At 45.5% G+C, this 14,726-nt stretch overlaps 1 protein-coding gene across 1 annotated transcript in view; it reads right to left on the reverse strand.

Annotated features, from left to right (window-relative positions):
• COL5A2 (collagen type V alpha 2 chain) overlaps nucleotides 1-14,345 on the reverse strand; it is a 145,408-nt gene extending 131,063 nt beyond the window's left edge. Inside the window, exon 1 of the mRNA XM_066577088.1 lies at nucleotides 14,135-14,345. Within this exon, the coding sequence (XP_066433185.1) occupies nucleotides 14,135-14,222 (88 nt within the window). The 5' untranslated portion in view covers nucleotides 14,223-14,345. The remainder of the gene's footprint in view (nucleotides 1-14,134) is intronic.
• Nucleotides 14,346-14,726: the final 381 nt, after the last annotated feature.

A 14,726-nucleotide genomic window follows, 5' to 3' on the forward strand; every position in this document is an offset into this window, starting at 1 on the left:
ATAGACCACCTGTGGAAAAAAAAAACGTGCGAATTTCGCAGTGAAAAAAAACGCTAGTGGGTGGGAGCCCTTAGAGTTCAATAAAGTCATGTTCTGCCTCCGTTTGTCACCGCCGGGCCATGAGCACCAACCACCTGCTTCAGCTCCTCCAACCAATGCTGGACAACCTGGGCCCAATGGCATATCCCATCATTGTGGGGCAACATGAAGGGCTGCAAAAGCAGTGAAACGTAGCGAGCAGCGGTCTATCCTGTGGATAGGTGATAAATAATAATTATGGGAATACCCCTGTAAAGCCCGAAGCCTGGAGGCCACAGGCGCCCAAGAGATGTGCCAATAATACCATCATGCACATTACATGTGAAGCCGAACACATGAACTTTTTGTCATTTACTGTAGACCCGCATCAAGATGGCATCTAACGAACTGGTGGAGATGGGAGGAGTTTGACATTTGTGTTCATTCGTAGTTAAGCCCTTTGCTAGCTGTTTCTATTGCTCAGATATCTGATATATTAACCCCCAACCCCCCCCCCCCCCCCCCTACAGACAGGAGGAAGTCCTTTATATAACTAGCAATATAACATTCCTTAAGCAATGCAGAAGTGGTGGTGGTCAGTAGCGTCTGATGGTCTGTAGCGTCCGGTGATCAGTAGCGTCTGATGGTCAGTAGCGTCCGGTGGTCAGTAGCGTCCGGTGGTCAGTAGTTTCCGGTGGTTAGTAGCATCTGGCCATGAATGTGGAGGTCATCTCCCGACTGCCGAGCGCTGCTCATGTATGGCGCGCACATTCTGACCCATCCAGGAATCAATTACAGCATCATCCGAATGGAATCTGATGTGGGATAATGACTTCCTGCTGCTGCTAAATGAATTTAGACTGTGAAGACGGTGAAATAAGCTAAGAGGAAAGGAAAGATCGTTCCTAATACCGAGCAGTAGACATATTCCTTCCACAGCACTGGCGATCTAGCATGGACTATACCGCATTCCTCCAATGCCGGTGAGGACGAAACCTTCAAGAGAGTCTGGAATGGTAACCCAATAGACTGTTAAATGTGCGCCACGACAAAGGATCCAGCGTTACCGTTATTTTGTATAAATGTGTCTCCTATGTAAAGATATCGGCCAGAAAGGCTATTGTGCGCCATATGGTAACTAGGCAAGGACCATCCGGTAGGCGGTCCACATCGGCCAGCGGTTTGGGCTCTCTCTGCGTACTCCAAGTGACGCCTCCAGCCCAGCAGATGTCATGCGCTCCACCTCTAATGCGCTTGTGTCACGCTGACAATCGGGCACATGCGCAGTGACTCTTTCTCACCCGCCTGATGTGCCATCATCAGTGTGGCACAAGTGCATTAGAGGTGCAGAGCATGACGTCTCCAGCGGACAGGTCTGGTGCTGTCACTCAAAAAGAAAGGAGGTGGCTTTTAGTGGAATAGTTAGAGAGAGTCTGCACCGCTGGCCGAGGAGGACCGCCCATCGGACTGTCCAAGGTTAATTAGCATATGGTAAACAATAGTCTTTCTGGCTGATATCTTCACACGGGAGACACACCTTTATCACGGCGCACATTTAATAGTATATTGGGTCATTATTCCAAAATTTAAGTGACAGACTTCTTTTAAAGGATTTTTAATTGAAGGTGTAAAAATAATAAAGCAGCTAATACTCATCTCTCCCTGCATGTCCTCCTCCGATGGCTGCGAGTCGCCCCATTGATGTGATGTTCACAGCCTGCAGCAGCCAGTTTACAGGACCACACAGGCTGCAGCAGCCAATGACAGAGCTCAGTGATCGATCGATGTGCCCCGTCATTGGATGCAGCAGCCTGTGAGGACCTGTAAACTGGAACATCACATCAGAGGGGAGACTCGGAGCAATCGGAGAAGGACATGCAGGGAGAGATGAGTAATAGCGGCTTTATTATTATATTTACACATTAAGATTATTATTACTTCAGTAATGCAGAGAGGTACTGTAATTCTGTTTTCAGCCATTTTGAATCAAATCTTTCAAATCTTATGCAACAGGAGTGAACTTTTCTGAAGACATCTTGTGTTCACTACACTGCCGGATGCAGCAGACCCGGTAACTGGCAATCAACCGCCTAGCGAATCACACTCACAGCATGCCACAAGTACCCAGCTCACCTGTCAGGAACGCCGATATATCGATTTCATTTACTGATTTTACTGAGCCTGACCACAATGTCCTAGTGGAGCGTTTATGTGATTGGCATCACCTCCATGAACATGGATTCATTGCCCCATTGGCTTACCCTAGGACCTTAACCTAACGCCAACACCCCCAGGGTCAAGACGTCCCCCCCATTTTTTCTCTTCCATCTGCCTTGACTGAATAGTTCCTGTTCATCTTCCAGAAAAAAAAAAAACATTTACAGTTGCGTTCTCTGGTTGGTTTGGGGCCAGAGAGATAGAGACCGCAGCAAGAAGTGTTCACTCATGACCGCTCACATGTCTTTTTGTGCATTCAATGGATCGCCAACCAATGAGCGTGTGTTGGGGTTGAAATTTCAAGTACATGGCTGCCAAAGAACCTCATGCTCTCTAATGAGTTGTCGAACGATATTTCGGCCCATGTAAGTGCCCCCAACAATTTGTTCAGCGGTCACCAAATTGAACAGTCCTTCATACGCTAGAGCGACCATTTCAAGCGACTGGTCAGACAATAGTTGCCCTGTGTAACGCCACCCCATTCTCTCATTCCTACTCCTATATAATAATTCAATAATTGGTTTCATTAAAGAGATCGGTAACATCTGGCGGTGGCTTCAGCACCATAAGAACGATTGGAACATCTAAAAAAGATCTCATGCAAGAAGTGGTCCCCCTCCGAAGAACTCATCTCTGCTCACATGAGGTCTCCACTCGGGTCCATCTAACGGCACCAGCACTACTTCTGCCCCCCTATTTTGATGGTCGCAGTTTTCCATTCTGTTTCGCTTTCCATGTTCTTTACTACTTGCCGCTCCGACGGCCATAAAGCTTTCTTTCCATCGATGTGCCCAGCAAATTCCACTTGTAACATGACATTATTCCAAAACAAGCGACTTCAGCACATCTGGAACTCGTCTCCCATCGTAGTCTGCAAAATAGTCTGCGACTGGAAAACCATTTACCTTAGTAACGTGTGATCCTGCGCCCCCCGAGAGTGCGCCGTATACAGTTACAGAACCCTGTTACTTGGCAAATCAGAGTCTTATTCCATAACAAAGCTGCGGCCAGCACGATAGCGCTTCCAGTTATAATATTACGGCGCCGATTGTCAGGAAAACACTTCTTTTCTCATTAAAAATTTATTAAAAACGAGTAAAAAGAATAAATCATGGCGACTGACAGCCAGTCACAAAATATATTGGGAGACAGTTATAAAACATTTTACCTCAGTTTTGGCATAAAAAAGTAACAAAAGTTTGCAAGAGGCTTTGCAACTTTTTGCGGTTTGCACCACCAACCACCACTTTCCCCAAAAAAGGGGCAGGGCTTGTTAGGAGGAGGCGTGGCCACTCCAGACCTTCATACCTATGTATAATTAATAACAAACTGGTGTAATAGCCGGAAATGTACTCCACAATGGGAGATGGCTGAACGGAGTGGCGGGCGAGCGTCCATGCTGCTGTAAGGGGCATGCTGTACTTAAATAGTATCTTTTTATCTATATTTTATACTATTGGTAAACCCTTTCCCAACCCATTGCATATATTTATGGGTGAGAAGAGCTCCTCAAGAACAGATGTACACTCATGTTCAATGGATGACGCAGGCTCAGAAGTTGCAGCGGGAGCTGGACGTGACTGACAGCCGGCCTGCAGCAACAGCAGTGAGAATCAGTGAGAACCCCGATCTCCACTGTTAAACCCTAACATGCCATTATCAATGTTGACAGCTACATGTAAAAGGGAAGGGGGGGGGGGCAATGGGTTGGCATGCCACTGGATGCCACTCAGTCGATTATGGTCTGCGATCGCTATGATAAGTGATCATGTATTGCACTACAGAAGTACTGCAGTGTATTATCAGAGCCATCATAGCATCACATGTTCAAGTACCCTACAGGGACCTAAAACTTGTAAAATAAAAATAGTAAAGAAAATGTTAAAAAAAAATAGGCCAAAACTTTTTTACGCACTTTTCTCTCTTGTTTAAAAAAATGTAAAAACCCCACGTTTGATATCATCACAGCTGTAACAACCTGTACAATACATTGAACGAACTTTTTATCTCACATGGCAAACACTGTAAAAAAAAGCTATCAAAGGAGTCAAAATGCTTTTGTTGTTCATCTTGCCTCATCCAAAAATACAATAGCAGTGATCAAAAAAGCCATATGTACACCAAAATGGTGCCAATAAAAACTACAGCTCGCCCTGCAAAAAAAAAAAGCTGCCATATGGCCATGTCAATGGAAAAATAAAAAAGTAGGACTTTGAATGCATCGATGCAAAGAAAAAACGTGACCTGGGATTTTACAAAAAAACAGAATCTCCTTCAAAAGGTAGAGATACCCAGCTGTAGACGAGAGTTTGGGGGTTTTGCCCCCCATCAGAAGTGAGCTGGGGGCTGATTGGCTCAGAATTGTTTGGCATAACTCTTGGGCGTACTGGTTCTCATTGAAGAGACCCAGCTAGTGTGGCGTCTTACAAGCAATGCTCCATGGGGAAAAAGTATACAAATTAGTTCTCTTGTAGGCTCTTCTGTGGGTCGGACATTGCCTTACAGGGCAGCCACCTCCAATAACTGGCATCAGAAAGTCATTCATGCTCTACATGCCACTCTCACTCATCTGCTCGCTCATAGGACTTTGCCCGTAGACTCGCACGCTCCTGCCCCCTCTCCTAAAGGGCCAGCATGGCTCCCAAAACCTTTCCCCCTGCAATCCTGTCCTTGCACTGCCTGTATTAGGCATCCACACCCAAAGCAGGATGCCTAAGCAATTGGTCTCCTGCCTTTGTGGCAAAGCCACAATTTGTGTATATTCCTGGTTCTTGCCTGTTTATTGGCTATCCTGACCTCTGTGCTCCCTGACCTCGGCTCTAGACTCTGCTTTGTCTGCTGCCGCCCCTGACCTTAAGCCTGGCCCTTGTTACTGCACCTGTACTGCCAGCCCTATTTCCTGACTACACACCTGTCCTGACCTTCAGGTACTGCACCTCAGCCTATTAAGGGGCTATCTGCGTGTAACGGCTTGGGGACTCCACAGCAAAGCCGGTATCCCTCTTGGAAGAGTCAAGCATGAGAACTAGGGTTCTCTAGGCGCTGCCACCTCAGATAGCCCAAAGCCAAACCGGTGCGCAGCAAGGTGGATCCACGACTGCCTGCCTGATACATGATCATGATAAAAGCAAATACCGCAGTGCTGCCAATGTGAGATTCACAGTTGGCACTTCACTGCCATTAATCATATCAGAAATGTCAGACTGCCAGACGTCTCCCGGCATCGCCTGTTCCATCACCGTCATGGTGGCGCGCCCATCATTGCAGTAATTACACCTCCTGGACCTTCTCTTCTTCCGATCTGATAATAATTTGTTGCCAACTTAGATAATGATTTACAAGATCCCTTGTTGAACACGTGTCATCCAGCGCTGCCAACACGCCCTACAATGTATCAGTTGGCACTCGTCTTCTGCATAAACACTGCAACCAACTCGGATGCCTACATCAAAGCCAGAAGACTATTTGATGTCTGGGATGAGATGTGTTCAACATGGATAATGAGTCGCATACGAACGGGGAGGAATAGAGTGGAAGCAATACTAAGGGAATGGAAGAGCAGGTTGGTAATAAATCCCAGGCACGCCATTCACATGCTGCAGCTTTTGCAAGTTGAAGGGAAGCATCAGACAAGCAGATGTTCATCAAAGACTTCGGTTGCCAAGTCATTTCCTATGGTAATATTCCTGATGCTCTGGCGCTCGGTCAGCAGGTAGATTATGATGCCGTTGATATTAGTAGCCGGTGGACTATTGGAAGACATTCATTCAAGCGACTACTAATTTAAAAGAATTAATCATTTTCCAGGCAGCGCCTCCTGTCTGTGCCAGGAGACAACAGGGTCGGAGCTGAAGCCACTGCTCTGACCCGTGTAGTGGCCGGCGCTCGTAATTGCAGGCTGGGGTCTCATTGAAATCAATGGGAGCTGTGCTTGTAATTACAAATGCCAGCCACTTCATAGGGGTTGGAGCAGCGGCTTCCACTCCGATCCCGGTGTATTCTGGCACTGACAGCTGACGCGGCCTGGAAAACCCCTTTAACATAACATTCATTACTCCACAGATAGATGCACTGATATGAAGAGAAATGACCGGGGTGTTATGTGCCAGTGATGTCCCAAAGAGAGTTTAATTAAATAGTTTTGTCCGGTTACTGGAGACCCCCGCTTCATGAGGACCCCCGCATTCTAAGACCCAGAGCATTTTATTTTTCCAGTAGTGGAGCTCTGCAAGGCTCGTTTTTTGGAGCTGTAGTTGCTATTGGTGCCATCCTGAGGCACAGGTGACGGCCAGATTGCTTTTTATTACATTTCTTTTGGAGGTGAACAAAAGAAAAATAACAATTTTGGCATTACTTACATAAATAAAAAAAATAAAAAATAAATCTTGGTATTTGTATATCGCCAACTTATTCCACAGCGCTTTCAGGTAATTATTACCCCCCACCAAGCTAAATTCTCATTTTACCGACCTCGGAAGGAGAGAAGGCTGAGTCGACCCTGAGCCAGCTACCTGACCCATGCGAGGGATTGAACCCGCACACTTCAGGTTGGAGGTGAGAGCACGCCACACGAGGCTCATAAATTATTTTTAGATCGTTCATCCTGTGAATGTCGTCCATTGTCGCGGTCGTTACAAAGCGGTAATACCTATTATGTGCTGCTTTTTAAAAAATGTATTTAGCAAGAGTTTTGAGGGGAAAAATATATTTTTTTAAACTGGATTTTGTTTGACCATTCCTTCGAGGGGACCTGAAGATGGGAAATTTCAATGGCTAGGATAGTACACTGCATTACTTATGTACTGCATTCTACTAAGCCTATGACAGCAGCCTATTAGACCCTGTGGGAGGTGGGGTCTAATAGGCTGAGGTACATGGCAGACATGGAGGTCCTTGTCAGGCTTCTAGCTGCTGTGAGAGACAGGCAATTGCGCTGCAGGGTGCCGATGGATGACAGGAGGAGCCCCTCCCGTCATTGGCTTACATGCTGCAGTTGCTATGGATTATGGCATGCAAATAGTTAAACTGTCAGCATTGGCCGTCATTAAAAGGTTAAGGAGGTTTTCCCATGACTTCAAATTGCCTCACAGCCACTCTGTTCTTACTGGTTGTTGCTGATCAGGACATGTGACTACTGCAGCCAATCACCAGCTACAGAATGTCAGTACTGTGTCCAGCTTCCATTTGAAATCTGTTTTACCATCAGTTTCATTTAAAAAAAGAAAAAAAACAAGAACCTATTTGCTAACAGCTGGATCATGTGACTCCATAGCCCCCCCCCCCCCCCCCCCCCCCGTTGTCCGGTACTGCGGGGACAAGTTACATGGATGCACTCTAGTAAATGAGGGTCTCTGCTATATGACACGTGTACAGAGCGGGGGCTCACCGGGCTGCTATTTATACTGGGAACATATTTTTGGACTGGTATGTTTGCACAATATCAGTGCAGTCAGATCACCTCCCATTTGGAATGGATTGTCCTCCTTTTCCCAGCTGCCCGGCACTGGGAGCGCCTGCAGAGTCAACATTAGGCGAATTATGGGATTGGCATGGGTAGGAGATTTTCCTGTGCATGGCAGAAGAGAGCCAGACGTGCCCAGAAGTGGCAGTCCTACTACTGGGGGCACCAGGCCTCCTGCTGCAGGTGCATAGAAATGTGGGGTGTTAAAGGATTTTATGTCCTTTTTTCAACTGATGATGTATCCTCTGGACAGGTCATCAGCAGTCGATGGACAGGAGTCCACTGCTAGGGTCCCCCATCCATTAGGTGATCGCTCAGCCTGTCGTCCAGTGCAGCGAGTCGGACATTGTCATCAGTGGATGGGGGAGGAAGTGGGACGCCGACTTCACTCCAATAGAAATCAATGGGAACGCCGCACTGTTACTCCGCTTCCTGTTTCTGACATCCCATCCTGGGCAGTAAGTGGCAGTGCACGGCGGCGCTCCCATTGATTTCTATGGGAGTGAAGCCAGCGCCCGCACTTTCCCCTTTGTCTGCTGTTGGCAACATCTGAATTGCTGTCCATTGAATTGGGCCAAACAATCAACTGATGGATGAGGATCCCCGTTGATCAACTAAGGATAGGTCAGCAGTCATCAGTTGGAAAGAGGGCGGAAAAACCCTTTAAGTAGCATCTGAAAGGGACATACATTTGTATTTATGTACACTATGGGGCTCTTTAGCACATATATATATATTTATATATGGTACTTGTATGTAACCCAACCACAATCCACCTGAGTGCTCAGAACTGTCTGCTCAAAGAAAATCAAAGACAGTATTTCAATCCAGATCAACTACAAACCATGCAAATGAGTTTTTTCACCCAAACCATGGACGTGGTCATATACTGGTATATGTCTTTTCATCATTTCTGTCTTACTTGCAGATTTTGCATTTTTCCGCTCTGTTGTGATTAGAGATGAGCGAGCGTACTCAGTTCGGGTGTTTTTGCACTCGAGCACCTCTTTTTCCGAGTAACTGACTACTCGGACGAAAAGATTCGGGGGGCGCCGGGGGTGAGCGGGGGGTTGCAGAGGGGAGTGGGGGGGGGGGAGAGAGCTCCCCCCTGTTCCCCACTGCTACCCCCCGCTCCACCACGCCGCCCCCCGAATCTTTTCACCCGAGTAGTCAGTTACTCGGAAAAAGAGGTGCTCAAGTGCAAAAAGACCCGAACCGAGTACGCAGGCTCATCTCTAGTTGTGATGGATCTTTATGCAAAAGTGACAACAGGAAATTCTTATAATTTATTTAAAAGCACCACTAATTCCAGGGCGCTGTAGATATGAAAAGGGTTTCATCCCGCAGGGACCGGCCATGTGTGTTCTTATGACAGTCACCAAGGGGCCTTAGACTGGGCAGCTGTGAAAACACAATAGCCTAGTCTAAGGCCGCACAGATGTCTCCTACCTGAACGAGCTACGGTTCAGCTGTCTACTGACAGCCAGGCTCCTGCTCTAAAGGCCATGTGCAGAGAAATCTCAGATACTGGCTGCTTAACCCCTTACATATCACGATCAATAATGAACGCGGCATATAAGCATGTGACAGAGGGAGGGGGCTCCCTCTGTCACCCATCAGCACCCCACTATGCGACTGTGAAGTGCCGATGGGTGGAGTCTCGTGTCAATTGCAAACTTGTCTCCCAGACCCTGCTGGAGGCAGGTTGTTATAGGAGCGCTGTCAGAATTATACTACATCGCAGTAGTCCAGTGCAGTGTACTAATGATCTTTAAGTCTCCTTAAGAGCAAAAAAAGTGAGAGAAAAACTTAAATAAAGTGTAATTTAAAAAAAACAACCTAAAAAGTCCCCTGTTCACACGCAGAGATGTGGTGCCGATAACAATACATTTTTCAGCTCCACAAAAGATGTGATCAACTGATGAACGAGTTGGTTGACTTATCAGCTGATCAGGTATAGCTGCACACGGCCCAACGGTCAGGCACACATATATCCCTGCCCATATTCTAGCCCGATGATAAATAAGTCGTTATAGTCTCCTCTGACACTTATGTCTTTGGTTGAAGGAATTGCACTAAAAACTGTCTCAATAACTGGCATGTCAAACAAGCCGGACCCTGGTACAAGGCCCAGCGTCAGCACCCTGCAAACCCGGGCAGGTTCCAGGGACCACTGAGCCAGGGGGGTGCGACTTCTGACCACAGGGGGCCCAGGGCTGGGTCCGGCATAGTAGTCAGGCCAGCTGATCTTAATTTTAAACGTGTTTAATTGAAAAAACCTCCTCTGTCGCTCCCCAGCAGCTATAATGGGCACCGTTATCCCTCAGTGCCTTTCCGTGGCGGTTAACGGCACCCACTACATGTGTCGGGGAGCAACAGAGTAATTGGGTATGGACTGTTTTTTTATTTTTATACATACAGAGGAACAATGGGGGCAGTATTTTTGCATTAGGCAAACGGGGACATTTTTCAGTGGGGGCAAATAGAGGGCATTATTTCTAAAAGAGGACATTGGGGGCATTATTTCCAAAAGGGTGCAAACATAGGCATTATTTCTGAAAGTGGGTATTATTAGTGATGAGGACAAAAGGGATAGTATTACTAAGTGAGGGCAAAAGGGGGTATTACTGAGTGGGCACACAAAGAAGGCATTGTTGCTAAGTGAGGGCACTCTTACTGTGTGTGGATGTCTATAAGCAGCACTTACAGTGTGGGGCATACAGGAGACACAAAAATGGGGACAGTACTACTTTGTGGGGTACCACAGATGGCATTATTACTATCCTGGGTACTATAGAAATGGGGATTGTGTAAAGGTATAGATAATGTTGGGAGGGTGTTGAAAAAGCGAAGAGCTAAAGATGTATGTGTGTCTAATTCCACAGAGACAAGTTGTGGCTGGGTGAAGTTGTCATAGCGGTCTGGGCCAGATTCAGAAGAAAAGAGAAATTGAACGAATCTAGTCAGAGAGGACATTCCCTGTGATCACTGGATATAAGAGTACTATAATCACCTTTATGGCCTGCTAAGCACCTGTGACATCTACCCTTATAAGGTCACTGTATGTGCCGTTGCAGATTTACTGCCGCATGTGTCATGACACACTGTAAAGGGGTCTACTGGGACTCTGTCAACCAAGAGCCCGCATTAACCTGGAACCGGCCCAGTCTGGTACCAACTGCAAATGAGATTGCCTTGACCCTAGATCTAAGCTTCAGTAGTGGCATAACAGCCCTGTTGCCACATATGGAGGATCTGAGAGCCACATGCAGAAAAAAGAGAGTCTTGCTCATCCTGGTAGAGATGAGCGCATGCGCATATAGGCTCCTCCCCGAGGAGTGTCGGCACTTACACCCTCCACCAATCAAAACTTCAGACATGTCAAAAGTTTCTATAAACAGTCAACATTGTGGTGTTTACATTGTAAAAGCATGTTTAATCCAAGTACTAATAAAGCAATAGAGCTCCTCGGTGTCTCTTCTTTGTGCGACGCATCGTCTTTCTCCAGAGATCTCTCATCCAGCTTTGTTGCTACAACATTCATCAACCCATTACGTCATAAGACAGGAAGCCAGCGACTTTATTGGTTGCATGTAAAGTTTGTAACCTCTGGCCAGCATTACATGTTACAACAAACTCCATGAGAAGCAGCAATTTAACCCTGCGAGATGCCTGGAAGGATAGAAGCCAGCAGATGCGAATTCCAGAGAGATTTATAACCCGTAGCAGGCAATCAGTCCAACATCAGATCCCCCAGAACTATGGGAATCGTGTCCTACTAATAGTCATCCGCCTCCTATGACCCATATTGGTGTTTGTTTACTTGTATCTCGGCCTGCTTGGATAATGTAGCAACGTTGCATAAACAAAGTTCCGAACCCCATGATATAGCATAAAGTTCTAGTGTTAGTGGTACTAGTTTAGGCGTATACTGCCGGGTACTGGTAGCTCTGAAGTTCACATTGGTGATATTCATGTAGCATGAGCCATTGTGGCTGCCACAGTTATGGCACAGACCAGAAATCTGCTATCTAGTTAGGGTATATATTGCAGATTCTGCTCATTATACAAGTGATGGCTAAGGATACGTTCGCAGCACATATGGTATGCACATTCGCCATAAATGCTCCCAGCACATATGCTGAACAGGTTCGCATACCCCTAGTCGCCTATCAGATGACATAAAAGTGCTCTTTAGACATCTGCTGGACAAGTAGAGTATAGGCTGCTAGTCCATTACACTTTCCTATACAGCTGCCACTGCAAAAAGCATAAACCAAATATATCCTGCCACCCTTCCATGGCCCTCCTCATATAGCTTAGGACAGGCCATAAACATACACACATATATATATTGCACATACTCGACTACAACCTATTCATAATAGCACTAAGTGGGTCTCAGCGACTCTTCCATCTAGAAATACCGCCTTGTTGAGCCCTTGAGCCCACGAGTCCTTCTATTATAAACGATGCAAAATCAGAATGAGGCCCCCTCCTGGTGCTGGTTCAGAATACGACAATTCTCTCTTCCCATCCCAGGACAGGAGCTTCTAGTATTAGTTCATCCAACTCTTCCTATTCTAAAATGTAAGACGCCCCCTTCAGGCTGGATGCCCCCTGCTGTAGGTATGTGGCATTGGCTGTGGAAAGGAGTCCTGCAAAGACACTGCGCCCAGAAGGAAGGAAGCATAGATCCAACCTCAGTAAGGGGTCAGGCTTTGAAACTTAGGAGCCTAAATCTTTAATCAGAGTACTTTAAGAATCCCAACCATGAAGACATATAGGATATAGTAGATGATATTCGTACCTGCATTATATATCAGTTGGGATACTAATATCAGTAAACATCAAAGCCTTTATTAACAATGAAGAACAAAGACAATTTTTTTAGAGGTGAACAGATGTGGCAAAGTTTACCTTGACCCGTGACACACTAAGATAACTTGCTGTGCCGCAGTTTATTTGCTCTTTCAGTTGCTTTTACAGTGGTCTTTGTTGTGGTAAGATAAGAGAACAATAGCTTTTCAATGGCTCACTATTATCACAGTCAAGTTAAACTTTGTGACATCCGTAATGAATCAGCTTCTCATTGCAAGACGTCCATTCAATAAAGCATGAACTGCAGTAAACCTTCAGTTATTTGCTTAATGCCTCACATTATGGGCAGCTGTAGGTTTTTCGAGTGAGTTAAGTCACATAAGGGGCCAATGACATGGTTCAGTTTGGAATAAATGACCCATGACGTAACTGTCCGGCCAACTGTTCTAATCATTAGAGTGCTGGCCGACCTCCGTAGGTGTAACATCCCCCATATTGTACATGTGTTATACGCATGACTGTATATGGGAAAGTTACTTAAGAGATTTTCCAGTCTCCCCCTTCACCTAATTACTTACAAATGTTAAAATAAAACGTCACAAAATGTTCCATACGTTCCACTTTAAAAAATGAACTCCTGGCAGTCACTTCATAACCCAAAAGCTATTCTTCTAGATCGATGTCGTCGTCCTGCTATGGCTCCACAGAGTGTAAATCCAAGTCGATTCATTAGAATGCAAATGTGTTGATCATACTTTACTACTGCACATCATCTAGTGAAAGAACGTGTCAAATGCCTAAATAGGGCTAATTGAGGACTGAGGTCTAATATTCACTCATTGTCTTTGCTATGGTATGATAAGCAAGTCCAAGGGGAAGGCAATGTAAAGAAAATCCTTAAGGGGGATCTGAGGGTGCTTTCACAAAGTGCAGAATTATTCTGAAGACGCACCTGAAGACGCAGAAAATTCTGCACCCAAATCTGCATGTCTTTAGCTAATTCCGCACTGTGTGAAAGCGCCTTCTGGAAAAGCTCAAAGTGTCACTTAGCCTTAAAAAGTCTGCAAGAAACAATCAAAGAGAGCAAAGAATGAAACTGGCAGATGTCAAGTGGAAGTCAGGAATTAATGAAGTGTCAGTAAAGAAACATTGAAATAGGATGAATAGATTGATACATTTTGCTTAACATAAGATGACTGCAAAGTACAATGTATATGGAAAGTCATCAAAAGATAGACAAGGGAATTCTTTCTCAACAAAGAAAAAGCCTGAAGACAAGGCAAGGACTCCACCCTAGCTGGATATGTGAGCTGCAGAGAAAACTCAGCAAGCAGCTCTGCCCCGAACATCCTCAGCCATCGGCTCCATCTGCCCTCCGCAGTTAACAACCAAGAACTATTGTCCTATCTCATCAGTGCCATGCACTCCTCTACATGGCAAGGACATTCCAGCAGCTTCCAGAGAAGCCAAAGTGTGCAACTCCTATAAAACCACAAATATTCAGTACATAAGTGCCCATTGTTAAAGAAAAGAGCCAAAAACACAGAAAAGTTCAGAAAGTCTGCTCCCAACTCCGAGGAAATCCCAAGTCACAGAAAGTCTCAGTTGCTCACTTACCACTTTCTTCATCTTGAGCTTGTACAGCTAGAATGTGCCCTGCTAAAAGTATAAAAGTGATCAAATTCCCTTTCTGTATTAAATTCATAGTGTCTATTTGATAGACATGGGCTCTCCTTCGGGTTAGGATCTCCTTAGCACCATTAAGCTATCAGTATATCTTTCTTTGCTGTGAGCTCCAAGACAAAGTCTGCAAACAAGACCTTTTTTGAAGTGTTGCAGCTTTAAATAGGAAGAATGCAGCCTTCCCGAGTTTTCCTGCCCCTTTCAGCTTGTGCAGGCTTATAGTCATCCAGTCCCTGCCAAGCAGAGTCTGATTGATGGTAAACAACCCAAATCTAAATGACTCTCTTCCTCCAGCCTTTCTTATTGCTCTAATACTACACATTACAAGAAAGTGATCTGAGCAAATGTTAAGAAAGGATGTTCTATAGATTACTGACACTGTCTATCACCAATACTCTTTCTGGTGTGCATGTCCTTATAGGGAACCTTGTACAGCGCAGTACTTTATATTGATTTTATTGCGGTATATTACTTTTTACAGCAAATATTACACGTCTATATACTTTTATAACCTAAAGGGTGTCAA

Source organism: Eleutherodactylus coqui, chromosome 8 (assembly GCF_035609145.1).
Source record: "Eleutherodactylus coqui strain aEleCoq1 chromosome 8, aEleCoq1.hap1, whole genome shotgun sequence".
Classification (NCBI taxonomy): Eukaryota; Metazoa; Chordata; class Amphibia; order Anura; family Eleutherodactylidae; genus Eleutherodactylus; species Eleutherodactylus coqui.